This window comes from Rana temporaria, chromosome 7 (assembly GCF_905171775.1).
Source record: "Rana temporaria chromosome 7, aRanTem1.1, whole genome shotgun sequence".
NCBI classification, from domain to species: domain Eukaryota; kingdom Metazoa; phylum Chordata; class Amphibia; order Anura; family Ranidae; genus Rana; species Rana temporaria.
In genome coordinates this window covers 58,057,183-58,069,511 of record NC_053495.1, presented here as the reverse complement: position 1 = coordinate 58,069,511, position 12,329 = coordinate 58,057,183, and the positions used below count along the sequence as shown (strand labels likewise).

The 12,329-nt window shown below is 44.1% G+C and overlaps 1 protein-coding gene across 2 annotated transcripts in view; it reads right to left on the bottom strand.

The window, feature by feature from the left end:
• The window catches only part of TMPRSS6 (transmembrane serine protease 6), a 214,715-nt gene that overhangs the window by 153,724 nt on the left and 48,662 nt on the right, over positions 1-12,329 (bottom strand). For both annotated transcript variants that reach the window (XM_040359433.1, XM_040359432.1), the window contains exons 3-5: positions 11,463-11,602; positions 6,279-6,346; positions 4,839-5,017 (exon numbers count right to left, since the gene is read on the bottom strand). In XM_040359433.1, coding sequence (XP_040215367.1) covers positions 4,839-5,017; positions 6,279-6,346; positions 11,463-11,602 — 387 coding nt within the window. The remainder of the gene's footprint in view (positions 1-4,838; positions 5,018-6,278; positions 6,347-11,462; positions 11,603-12,329) is intronic.

The following is a 12,329-nucleotide window of genomic DNA, read 5'->3' as shown; positions in this document are numbered from 1 at the left end:
GAATATCCGCTATCCCCACCTAAAGAGAGAGGGGGGAATCCCACTCCCCCATGCCACCAGAGTGACACCCAGGCCAGGTCAGATCCCCCATATTCTTTTCTCCTACACTCTCTGTATCCCCTCCACCCTTATGGATCCTGGGGATGGGGGAGGGGAGGCATCAGGGCACCCCTGGGTTCACGTGTACAGGTCGTTGCCTTCAGCTCATGCGTAACATAGTTACATAGTTACATAGTTACATAGTTAGTCAGGTTGAAAAAAAGACACAAGTCCATCCAGTTCAACCATAAAAAAAAAAAAAAAAAAAAATAATAATAATAATAATAATAACAATAAATAATAATAATAATAATAATAATAATAATAAAAAATGAACAGGGGCAAAGGTTTGTGTCTGGTCTGTAACATGTATAAACTTTGGGTTAAATTGGGATTGTATAGATGTGTTTAGACACACACAGGTGTTTCTATTTTTATATAATTGTGTCTAAATTGAGGGAGGATTTACCCTCTCAGCTGATTGATATATATTTTTTAATGATTCTGTGCTGCCATAGGCGGATTATAGTCACATGTTTGTATGATTTTAGTTTAAATTTTATTATGCTGTGAACCTCTTTAGCCATGACTAAGCACTAACTGTAAGTGCGAAATGCGTCGGCCATCCTGTTTTCTGTTGGTTGCAGTGACTGTTTTTGTACAGTTGAAAAATAAAGACAACTTTTTTAAGTTATTTTGGAGTGCGGCTATCCAGTTTTCGTTTTTCTATTTGCTTGTTAGTTCGGGTGTTCACCTTCGCTTTGGGCAGTTGAGGACACCCCGGGTAGTTCTCCTATAAAAGGTCCGGAAGAAGTGATGGTGTCTCCGTCCCAGTCGACTGACAGTCTAAGCACGTCCAGGCTGTGTAACGGGCAGGGGGATCATCGGGGGCTGCTGTGTGGGAGGTGGAAGTGCATGTCCATGGATCTCCCTCCAATGCATGGTGTGGATCTGTGTGAGAGGGGGGGCACCCCTCGGTGGATGCGGACAGAGATCCAGCGGCTCCTGTCAAGGAGCAACCGACAGGTCTGGGCAGTGATCCAGGTAGGACGGGTAGAGGGTGTGGGGAGGCGGTGGGGTCAGGCAATAATAGTGTCAACGGCCTAAAACAGAGGCAACAAGGGGAGAGTACTCAGGGCAAAAAGGCCTCACGATTCCCTTGTCGCCTCCAGAGATGGTGCTCTCGGACGGCGTCGACTTCTCTGTTGCCTGGGTGGAAAGTCCCCTCTTCTCTGGGTCGACTGGTACTGGCGGATAGGAAATCGTGGAAGGAGGGTCAGCCAATTGGGGACATCGATTGGTTCTGCATCCAAAAACTCAAAGGGATGCCAGAGCCCGGAGTGTAAACGATCTCTGGTCCTTCCGGGAAGGTCACAGATAGCAGGTTTCCCCATCAGTAGGTGGCATCTTGGCGTCTGGCCAGGTCCAGCAGCGGCTTAAGCATGGCTCGCCGGCGTAATGTGGCACAGGAAAGATCTGGGAGTATTTGGATGGCGGCTCCGTCGAACTTCCGGTTCTCCCACCTCCCAGGCCTTATGGATGATCTGCTCTTTATGTGCATAATGGTGCCTGCAGATTACGTCTCGGAGGCCTCGCTGGATCCGTTGGTCTGGGGCCCAGTGCTCTGTGTATGCGGTCCAGTGCTACTCAGTCTGGGAGTTCCACCCCCTCAATGTTGAGGAAGATGGCGATCGCCGTGTCAGCCAGGTCTTCATCCCCCGTGACCTCTGGAAGTCCCCAGAGCCACAGATTGTTCCTATGGCTCCGGTCTTCCATGTCTATAAGGTGTAGCTTTAGGCTGTAGGCTGTAGGGTTTCCACATGTGCCTCTTGCATCTCCTCCAGTGCCGTCACCCAGTGGTCCAGGGCAGATAGTGATGCTTCACCTTTCACCAGACTAGATGAGAGGCTTTTCAGCTCTGATTTCACCTCTGTGAGCTCTTTTCTGTGGGCTGCCTCCACTGTGCCAATCAAGGCCACAATGTCGGCCTTAGTGTGGAGCGCCTGGAGCAGGGAGCGAAGTTCGGTACATAAGGGATGAGGGCTGCAATGGGCCCCCCGAATCGGGGTGGAAGTCTGGAGGGGTATCCAGGAATGAGTCTGGGATCCCAGACTCCGCATGAGGATTAGGTGAGTTACTGGATTCCTGGGTCCCCGCCACGTTTGCACGTGTGTCCGCCATTTTAAGTTGCAGGGAGTTCAGTTGAGAGAGTTGGAACAGTCACCTGATTTCACTCGATGATGGAGCCGGAGGTGAGAGTTTTGTAGATAAGCCGGCCTAACTCAGAATCTACGCCGCCGTATGTTTAAGCGTATGCTCAAACAGAGATACGCTTAAACATATCTAAGATAGGACGGCTTGCGCTGTCCTTTCTTAGATTGCAATTTTTCTGATGGTCGCTAGGTGGCGCTTCCATTGCGTCCGGCGTAGATTATGTAAATGAGGGGATACGCCGAAATTCCAAAATTTTACGTTGTTTGCGTAAGTCATCCGCGAATCGGGATTTACGTAGTTTACGTCCACGTCGAAATCAATAGGCCCGTACGGCGTACTTAGCCGCAATGCACACTGGGAAATGTAGTCGCCCGGCGCATGCGCAGTGACAAAAAACGTCAAAAACGTGAGGTCAAGCCTCATTACCATGAAACACGCCCCCCCAACCCATTTGAATTAGGCGCCCTTACGCCCGCTCGTTTTAGACTACGCCGCCGTAAATTAGCAGGTAAGTATATTGAGAATCAATACTAGCCTAGCTAATTTACGGCGGTGTAGCCTAAACAGGCTACGTTACGCCGCCGTAACTATAAGCCATTGTACCTGAATCTACCTATTAGATTTTAAGCTCTTTGAGGGTAGTGACTGATGTGAATGTACAATGTATGTATGTAAAATGCTGTGAAAATAATTTATTTTTGAGATTAAAAACGTATTCTGAAACTGAAATTGTTGGCGCTAGATAAATACCCCAAATAAATGCTTCATACACCCTCAAAAGTTTCAGATAGAATGTATTCAGGCAGTTGTTGTCTCCTTTAATTGTGGAGTTTTTTTTGGTTTCCATTAATACATATTTTTACTTTGCTATCTTACCAGGTCCTCAGCAACATCTTTACTGTTCTGTGTGCGACAATCAATATCAGTTTGTTGCTCTACCCTTGGACTTGCTTTGGCTTGAGAGTGTTTCACAAAGCTTATTTCAGCTTCAGTAAACTTGACCAGGCCCAAATTTCTTAATTTCCTTCCCGTAAGGTTTATCATTTAAATGTGGATGAATTTTTTCTATGGGGGATTCCCCATGTACCTCCTTGGTGGCCCTTTTTAGGGTTCTTTCCTTCAGTTGTAGGTAGGACAAGGCTTGTCCCATAGTACTGCCAAGGGTAAGGTGTCTGCCGTGTCTGTTATTTTTCTTGACTCATCACTTCAATCAGTAGGATTTCTAGTTTTTTTGTGTTGTCCTGTAGGGATCCCTGTTTGATCTTACAGGGTAAAAACAAGGTTTTGAAACCACGGAACTCCTTCCTGCCCAAAACTGTTTCTGTTTTTCACCTTAATGAGGATATTGTAGTACCTTCCCGGTGCCTGGTACCTGTTCACCCCACTCTCTCTCCATTTTTGGAATGTGATGAGGGTGGTCATAGTTTACCTTTTGAGTGCTGCTTCTTTCAGACAGATGGATTCCCTGTTTTTTATTCCAGTTGGTCCAGTAAGAAGTATTTCAGTTAGCTGACCAACTGTTTCAAGGTGGATTTTACAGGTCATTATGCAGGACTAGGAGTTGCAAAATAAAGTGCCTAAGTAGGAAAGTGAGTGTTACTTTTCTTTTTATCACTAGGCCCCAGTACCTCCATTTGTAAGCTGCAGCTTGGTCTTCTGTATATAATTTCCTCTAAGTTTTTTACAAGGTTGTTGTGTCTGCCCCTGCAGATGCTATTTTTTTAGGTGTGTCCATCTGACAGTTTGGACTTTTTTGGACGTCCATAGATTTCTTGCTATTAAGCTGCATCCCCAAAAGGTGCTTGACAATATAGGATTTTTGTTCTCATTGTGAAATATTTTTTGTCAGAGTCCATTGAGGCATATAGCTCCCTCCCCTCATATATTATTGTTCTCTCTTTGGACTACTTGCTACAACTGAGCAAGCACAAGGTGGGAAGTGTGGTGGTAATGTGGTTCTGGGTATGGGGTGTCATGCCCAAAACTCAAAAACTTTTAGCAATCAAACTCTCAGGCTAAACAGTCAGCTCAGAGAGGGGTGGGGGGTCATTAATTAAAACCGCTGAATGGTTACTCAGGGAGAAAAATCAGGCAGATACCAGGATAAAGAAGATAGGGCGCTAGTAGACCCACACAGAGATTTATATTGTTTAATAAAATATTGAACAGAAGTGTGTATACTACAGTTTGGATACCAAACATGAAATGTTTATGGATTGATGAATGTGACATTTTATTGTTTGTCCTTTTAAAGGAAATGTAATTCTGTAATACACTTTATATCTTTTAACTATATTTTTTGGTTGTGCTGTGACAATCCCTCAATTTATACGGGTTTAGACCCTTTTAGAACTTAAACATGTTGAATTTGGGGTGTGGGACTAAACAGGCCAAATAATTAATTAATTTATACAAATAACCTCTGCCATTTTCATAATAATATAGACTGGTCAATAGTTTCTAAGTTGGTCTTGTTTTCCAAGAAAAATCCTTTTAGGGACCCAATTGTATACAAAAGTGATCATGACCATGTATACATATGTTCTGCAAACAAAGAAAAGAACATGCACAATGTATATACTGACCATATATATTTAGTGAGTGTTGGTCCACGTGGTACTGGTCAAATATGTAGGCTTTTGAGTTGTTACCCTTGGAGGCCAGAACACGATAAAGTGCTGTTCCTACAGTGGACGTTGTGACATATTTATTGTTCGAATTAGAGACATCCAAGATTACCCAGAAGAAGAATGTCAAACCTTTCCTAAAGAAAAAAAAATCAATTTTATATAATTATAATTATATAAATAGACTCAATTGCTCTACTGAGGGGGCTCCCACAACGTCTCATTTTAACAATAAGTCTAGGTGTTGGTGGTGGGTACCCAGTTTTTCTGTGTTCTTGTTATTACTAACTGTGCAATAAAAATTTCCTTAATAAGTAGCTTGGTCTGCCCATGACTTTCTTTTCAGGGGGTCTCTTATTTTTGTCACAGCGCCAAGTCTCGGAGACCACACCATAACTGGTGAGTCTGCAATTCAAGGGACGCTGTACCTGTTACGCACATTTATTTGATGATGCAACGCTTATACAATAGTGAGTTGATGGTTTCTTTAATTTGCTGTGTCCCTCACATGGCTACTCGCAAACTTCAAATGGGACTTCTTATGGCTTTCTTTCAACAATGGCTTTCTTCTTGCCACTCTTCTATAAAGGCCAGATGTGTGGAGTGCACGACTAATAGTTGTCCTGTGGACATATTCTCACACCTGAGCTGTGGATCTCTGCAGCTCCTCCAGAGTTGCCATGGGCCTCTTGGCTGCTTCTGCAGTTTAGGTGGACGGCCATCTCTTGGTAGGTTTGTAGTTGTGCCATACTCTTTCTATTTTCAGATGATGGATTGAACAGTGCTCTGTTAGATATGCAAAGCTTGGGATATCTAATCTTTTATAACCTAACCCTGCTTTAAACTTCTACACAACTTCATCCCTGACCTGTCTGCCATGTTCCTTGGCCTAAATTTCCCACAGGGAGACTTTATTTACTAATTAGGTGACTTATGAAGGCAATTGGTTCCACTAGATTTTAGTTAGGGGTATCAGAGTAAAGGGCAATACAAATACAAATGCATGCCACACTTTTCAGATATTTATTTGTAAAAAATTTAAAAACCCTTTATCATTTTCCTTCCACTTCACAATTATGGGCTTGCTTTGTGTTGGTCTATCAGATAAAATCCCTTGTAAAATACATTTAAGTTTTTGATTTTACCTAAATACTAAAATAGAAGCATGGCTTTAACATGACAAAACAAAATAAAACAGGCTAATTTTAGCTTGCACATGGATATGTTTTGATCAATATTTGCTGTTTGATCATCACTTTTGCTTTTCATTGTGAGTTACTTTTATATTTATACTGTTTTTGCATGAATATACTTCTACTATTCATACATATACATTGTTCACATATTTTAGTTGATGGTAATGATAACCTTCAGAGTGTTTTTTTTTTTTTATCTTACCCAAAAGCATAAACTTTGCTTGTATTGTAATAGACAGCCAGTTCAGAGGCCAAGACAAGACCAGTGACCTGAAAAGAGAGTACCATGATTACACAAGACATTATTGTAACTGTAGTGTACAGACATCAGGGCTTCTTACATAAAGGTTATTTTTCAAACTAAACACTTTTAAAATACTTGCAGTATTTTCATAGTGTGAAGCAAGCGTTTCCTATGTGTACTCAGAGTACTAGAAATACATTCTTTTTAGACATCCCTACATACAAAGCAAGCAAATAAGTACTGTGAAGAATTAGCTCAGCAACGGGTTATGTGTGTCTCCCTGGATGAGTACACAACACGGTGAAAAAGGAATCTAATTACCTGTCCTGAAGCAACCTATAGCTGCCCAGGCACCTGACTGTCAAGGAGCATCCTCCCTAAGCAGCCTGGGAGTTTTACAGAGCCCAGGGTACTCAACCTGCTTCAGATGGACTTGTTAACCCCTTAGTGAGCCAAGCCATAGCTCACCCCCCAGCAAAAAAAGGAAACAGTCTGTATACTGCATGAACCTGGGACACACATATCTCCAATCCTGGTCACAACTAATAGTTTTTCTTTGCTTCCTGTTACACTACCGACCAAACTCCTGAGAGAGAAGGGGTAATAGGAAGTCGTTTATTTAATATTCTAGAACAGGGATTCTTTATCTGGTGTCCATTAATCCTTAAAGTTGAACTTTAGTCAGAAAATTTGTTTTGTAATTTTTGTTTTGTTTAAAATTCTAGTGGCTCACTAAAATCAGAGCCACTAGAGGCTGATCAGCTGACAGCTTTAAGATTTACTGTTGCTGAAAGGGGCAGAAAGCAACAGGAGTAACATAGGGTGGGAGAAAAGAAAAGCAGGAGAGGCAATAGGACAAATTGTGCTGTCAAGGGGACCCGAGTCCACCCTGGTATGAAGCCTATTAGAGCCTCTGGCTCTAATTGGGTGCTTAAAAAAAACGCCTGCTGCGGTTCAAGCACCCGGTGTCCTGAAAGGGGCCAGACATATGATTAGGGGGTGGCTGCGGCCGCCGTGGATAGATTCATGGTATTCATCAATGTCATGGATATGCAACAAAGTCTGTCTGCTTACCTGATCTCCATGTGTTCATTAAAGGCATGACCCTGTTCTGGTTCCCCTTTTTATCACTTCCTCTTCCTGTATGGCCCCACCCAGGCCATTCCAGGAAGTCTATATTAACCGTTGCTCTACAGGTCTGCAGTGCTGTTCAACAGTGTTCCTTTGCTTAGTTCCTGTCTGCAGTGTGCTACGATCATCTTTCCGTGTACCATTTTGGCTTCTTCCTGACTTCTGCTGTTTGCCTGTGCCCCTGACCATTTGCCTGTCCCACGGTTATCCTTGTCTGCCTGTTGTCCTGACCTCGGCCTTCCCATCACCACTGTTTGTCCTGTTGGCTGCTTCCCCTCTCTCCCTGCGGAGTGTGACCTAGGGAATCTTGGGGTCGCGACCTGGATCCAGTTGTGGCCAAGGCCATCCCCACCATCAGGGGCTCTGGTGAATACAAAACTGGGTCTTTTCATCCGCGCCCGGGTGATCTTAGGTTCACGCTTCGTCCCTGATAGCAGCGGTCGGCCATAGGGTTCACTACCCTTAGGTGCATCCCTGACCCTAACGGGGTGTACTTGTCACCTGACTACAGGTGACCTGACAATGAATCTATCCATTGTATATAGGGGGGTGGCATGGAGAGAGGGGGTGGCGCCCGGGTACCCCTAATGGACAGGCTGCGACTGTTCACGGATGGGTTTTAGGGGTTCTGTGAAGGTCAGATAAAAAATATCTTTTACTTTCACTATACAACTCCCCTCTTGTCCCAATCAATGTTTTTCTATGGAAAGAAATGTTTACTATTTAAATTTGTATCATATTCTCTGCACAACCATTATCTTGAGTCATCCCATAAAAGCAACTGCTAGTTCTAATTTTCTAGTAGTAGTAGTAGTAGTAGAGGCATAACTAGAACTTTCAGGGCCCTGGTGCAAGAAACCATGAAGGGCCCCCCTGACCCGCCCCCCCCTTCCATCCGAGCTCCAGGCTTCCAGTTCTGGGAGGGTATCCATAGATATCCTCCCAGAACCCTTGGACACAGCTAGACACAGATCATATGGTAAAGGGCCAATCACAGCGGCCCTTTACCATGTGTTCAGCTAATCACATTGTAAACAGACTTGCCGGTTATCAGCAGTCCTTGCCTCTCACGCAGTGTCTGTGTCAGTGAGGATTCAGGGCACTAATCATCAGTGCCCTGATTATCAGTGCAGCCTATCAATGCCCATCAATGTTACGGCGGCGTAGCGTAAATCTGCCGGCGTAAGTGCGCGGAATTCAAATGTTAAAGATGTGGGCGTGTTTTATGTTAATTTTACTTGACCCAAAGTAATTGACGTTTTTTCTGAACGGCGCATGCGCCGTCCGTGGGGGTATCCCAGTGCGCATGCTCGAAATTAACCCGCAACAAGCCGATGCTTACGACGTGAACGTAATCCTACACAAAGCCCTATTCGCGAACGACGTAAAATTTTCGAATTTCGAAGCGGGAACGACGGCCATACTTAACATTGAGTACGCCTCATATAGCAGGGGTAACTATACGCCGAAAAAAGCCTTACGGAAACGACGTAAAAAAATGCGCCGGCCAGACGTACGTTCGTGGATCGCCGTATCTAGCTAATTTGCATACTCGATGCAGAAATCGACGGAAACGCCACCTAGCGGCCAGCGTAAATATGCACCTTAGATCCGACGGCGTACTAGGACGTACGCCAGTCGGATCTAGCACAGCTTCAGGCGTATCTTGTTTTGAGGATACAAAACAAAGGTCCAGGGACCTCGCCTGTGGAATGCACTACCAACCACCATCCGACTGGAGTCGGACCACTTGGCCTTCAGGAGAAAGATTAAAACCCATCTCTTCTGAGGTCAAGGGGTTCCTTACCCATGAAATGTGTTGCGCTTTACAAGTCTCTCACTCACTCACTCAAACTAGCAGTTACGCGGTGTATCAATAGATACGCCAGCGTAACTGTTTTGTGGATCTGGCCCTTAATGTTCAGGTGACAGGTGCCAGAACAGTAAGAGGAGAGAAATCTGCTTTTTGAGGACACAGACATCATGTAAAATCAGACAGAAAAAATCTCATGGGAGGTCACAGGCATCATTTAGACCCCTTTCACACTGAGGAGTTTTTCAGGTGGTACAGCGCTAAAAATAGCGCTGCTATACCGCCTGAAAAACTCCTGCACTGCATATTCAATGTGAAAGCCCGAGGGTTTTCACACTGAGGCGATGCGCTGGCGGGAGAGAAAAAAATCTCCTGCAAGCAGCATCTTTGGAGCGGTGAGAGGAACGGCGTGTATACCGCTCCTTCACCGCTCCTTCCCGTTTAAAACAATGGGAAACCGTGGCAATACCGCCCGCAATGCGCCTCTGCAGAGGCGCATTGCGGGCGGTATTAATCCTTTATCGGCCGCTAGCGGGGTTAATACTGCACCGCTAGCGGCCGAATCCTGCAGCAAATCCGACGGTATAGCGCCGCTATACCGCCACCGCGCCTCCCGCCCCAGTGTGAAAGGGGCCTTAATGCCTGGCAGACAGACTAAACCCCCCCACTCTATCCAAAACTTGCACAGTTTATGAGATATTCACTATATGCGCTGTTGCAGATATCATCGGCGCATGCACACTAAGAAACAGCCCACTAATGCAGTTTCTTCAGCACCAGTGCAGTGCATGCCTGGGAGTGACGTCATTGCGGCTCTGGCCAATCACAGAGCACCAGAGCCCGTGAACCCAGGAGTAACTCTGGTGAAAGATGTCAGCCGGGGGAGAGGAGTGCAGGCAGCACTGCAGGGCATCAGGAGACAACCGGAGCAAACTCCAATAAGAACCAGTGAGCGTAGGACTCCCGGGCGAGACGTCAGGCACTCAGGGAGACCAAATCCAAAACGAGGCTTGGAGCGCAAGATGGTGGAGAGCAATCCAAAGGGGAGCAAGGAGAGAGCGTGGCTGTTGTCTTGACAATGTGTTTTGGGCCGTGGCCCTTCCTCGTGTCATGTGACATGACCAGCCAATGGGGATTAAATAGGAAAGGACTGTGGGGAGATTAGCATTTTTAAAGGAACCATGACTGGTTACTCCACTACAGCAAAACCTCAATTATTAAAAAGCTTTATAGAACAAATTCATATTGCAAATACTAAAAAGACACTAGAAACAAAAAAACTAATAACTAAGACATAAATCAATAATGAACAATGATAAAAACAAATAATATTATATATTTTTTGAATATAATTAATATTGAGAACAATTAAAATATGTGCGTTACATGGTGACACTATGTAAAACAACAGAATGTTATTACCTGTGACAAGACAAAATATAAATGTTGTACAGCAAAAATGAACAACCAATGATGCAGGGTCTAGATGATGCTATTATTATTATTATTATTATTATTATAATACAGGATTTATATATAAATTTCAAGACCCTCATTTAACCCATTGGGAGACAAAAAAGCCAATTTATTGATCCAGAATGATTCCTGTTTACACCATTAAGAGAACCTCTCAGGCCGCGCCCACACGACCGGTTCATCCGATGAGAATGGTCCGACATACCGTTTTCATCGGTCCACCGCTGAAGTGGCCTGATGGTCTGATGTGTGTACACACCATCAGTTCAAAATCCGATCAGGTCAGAACGCGGTGACGTAAAACACACGACGTGCTGAAAAAAACGAAGTTTAATGCTTCCAAGCATGCGTCGACTTGATTCTGAGCATGCGCAGGTTTTGAACCAATGCTTTTGTGTACTAACCATCGGTTTGGACCGATCGGTCAGCGGTCCATCGGTTCGATTTTAAAGCAAGTTTTAAAATTTTGGTCCGAAGGACCAAAGACCGATGGGCCGCACACACGGTCGGTTTGGACCGATGAAACTGAACTTCGGTCCATTCTCATCGGTTTTGACCGACCGTGTGTACACGGCCTCATTGTTATTGCTGCAACACCTTGACGATTCCAGGGGGGGGGCACTTGACCCCCTTTGCCCCCTCCTGCAGACGCCCATGGAATCATATGTAAGTCGGATGTTTGTAACTGCCTAAAATTATTTTTAGATTATATATTTTGATACCAGTTTTTCCAGATGTGTGGCTTCTTTTTTGAATGAGTTGCTCTCCGGGTTTGTGAGGTCTCTGGTGAGTTCATAGTTGATTATGCGCAGTTGACAGGCGTAGACTTTATTAGTTCTCAGCTCTGGCTTGAAATCCACCTCTGAGAAAGACACATTGACACACAGGAGTGAGAAACAAGGACAATGAAGACAGCTCCTTGACGGCACATACATTTTCAACATGAAAAATGACACTAGCTGACGCTGATTATAATCTCTAACCTTTTATATACCTCTTTACAGCACAAATAAAAAAAAATAACACTTTTTATAAATTGCCTTCTCATTTCATTAAGTCATCTGATCATTATTTGTGCCATCAATTACATTTGCTAATTTATGTTCTTTTGCTCCCTTTACTCCTGGCAAAGCCACAGGAGCCGTAATATGTTTGGAGTTTCTACCACTGGCATGGCATCTGATCCTCCAGATTTGAACTGATCTGAGGCATGCACCACTCTTCTGCTACCATAGAGACTGCACATAGTTATAGTAACAAAAGGACCAAATTTGCTCATTTGTATTTGTCAGTAACCTTGTAACATTCTGTCACATTATTATTACTTGTAACTTTTCTAACATGCTGCTTTATGTCTATTGCTTATGGTATGGAATTTAGATTTTCTGTGACCCAGGTCTTACCAGCAAAGGATTCCATGTGAGCTTTTCCTTTAGCTGGTTATACATGGCATATATGAGGTCAGTTGCTAATGCACCAAAATGGCAAGTTGAAAAGAGACCCTTGAATACTTTTGAATAGGGCTGTGGAAATTAAAGATTAATTCATTGATTAATCATTAATTTTTTTGATCGATCAAAATTCTTTTG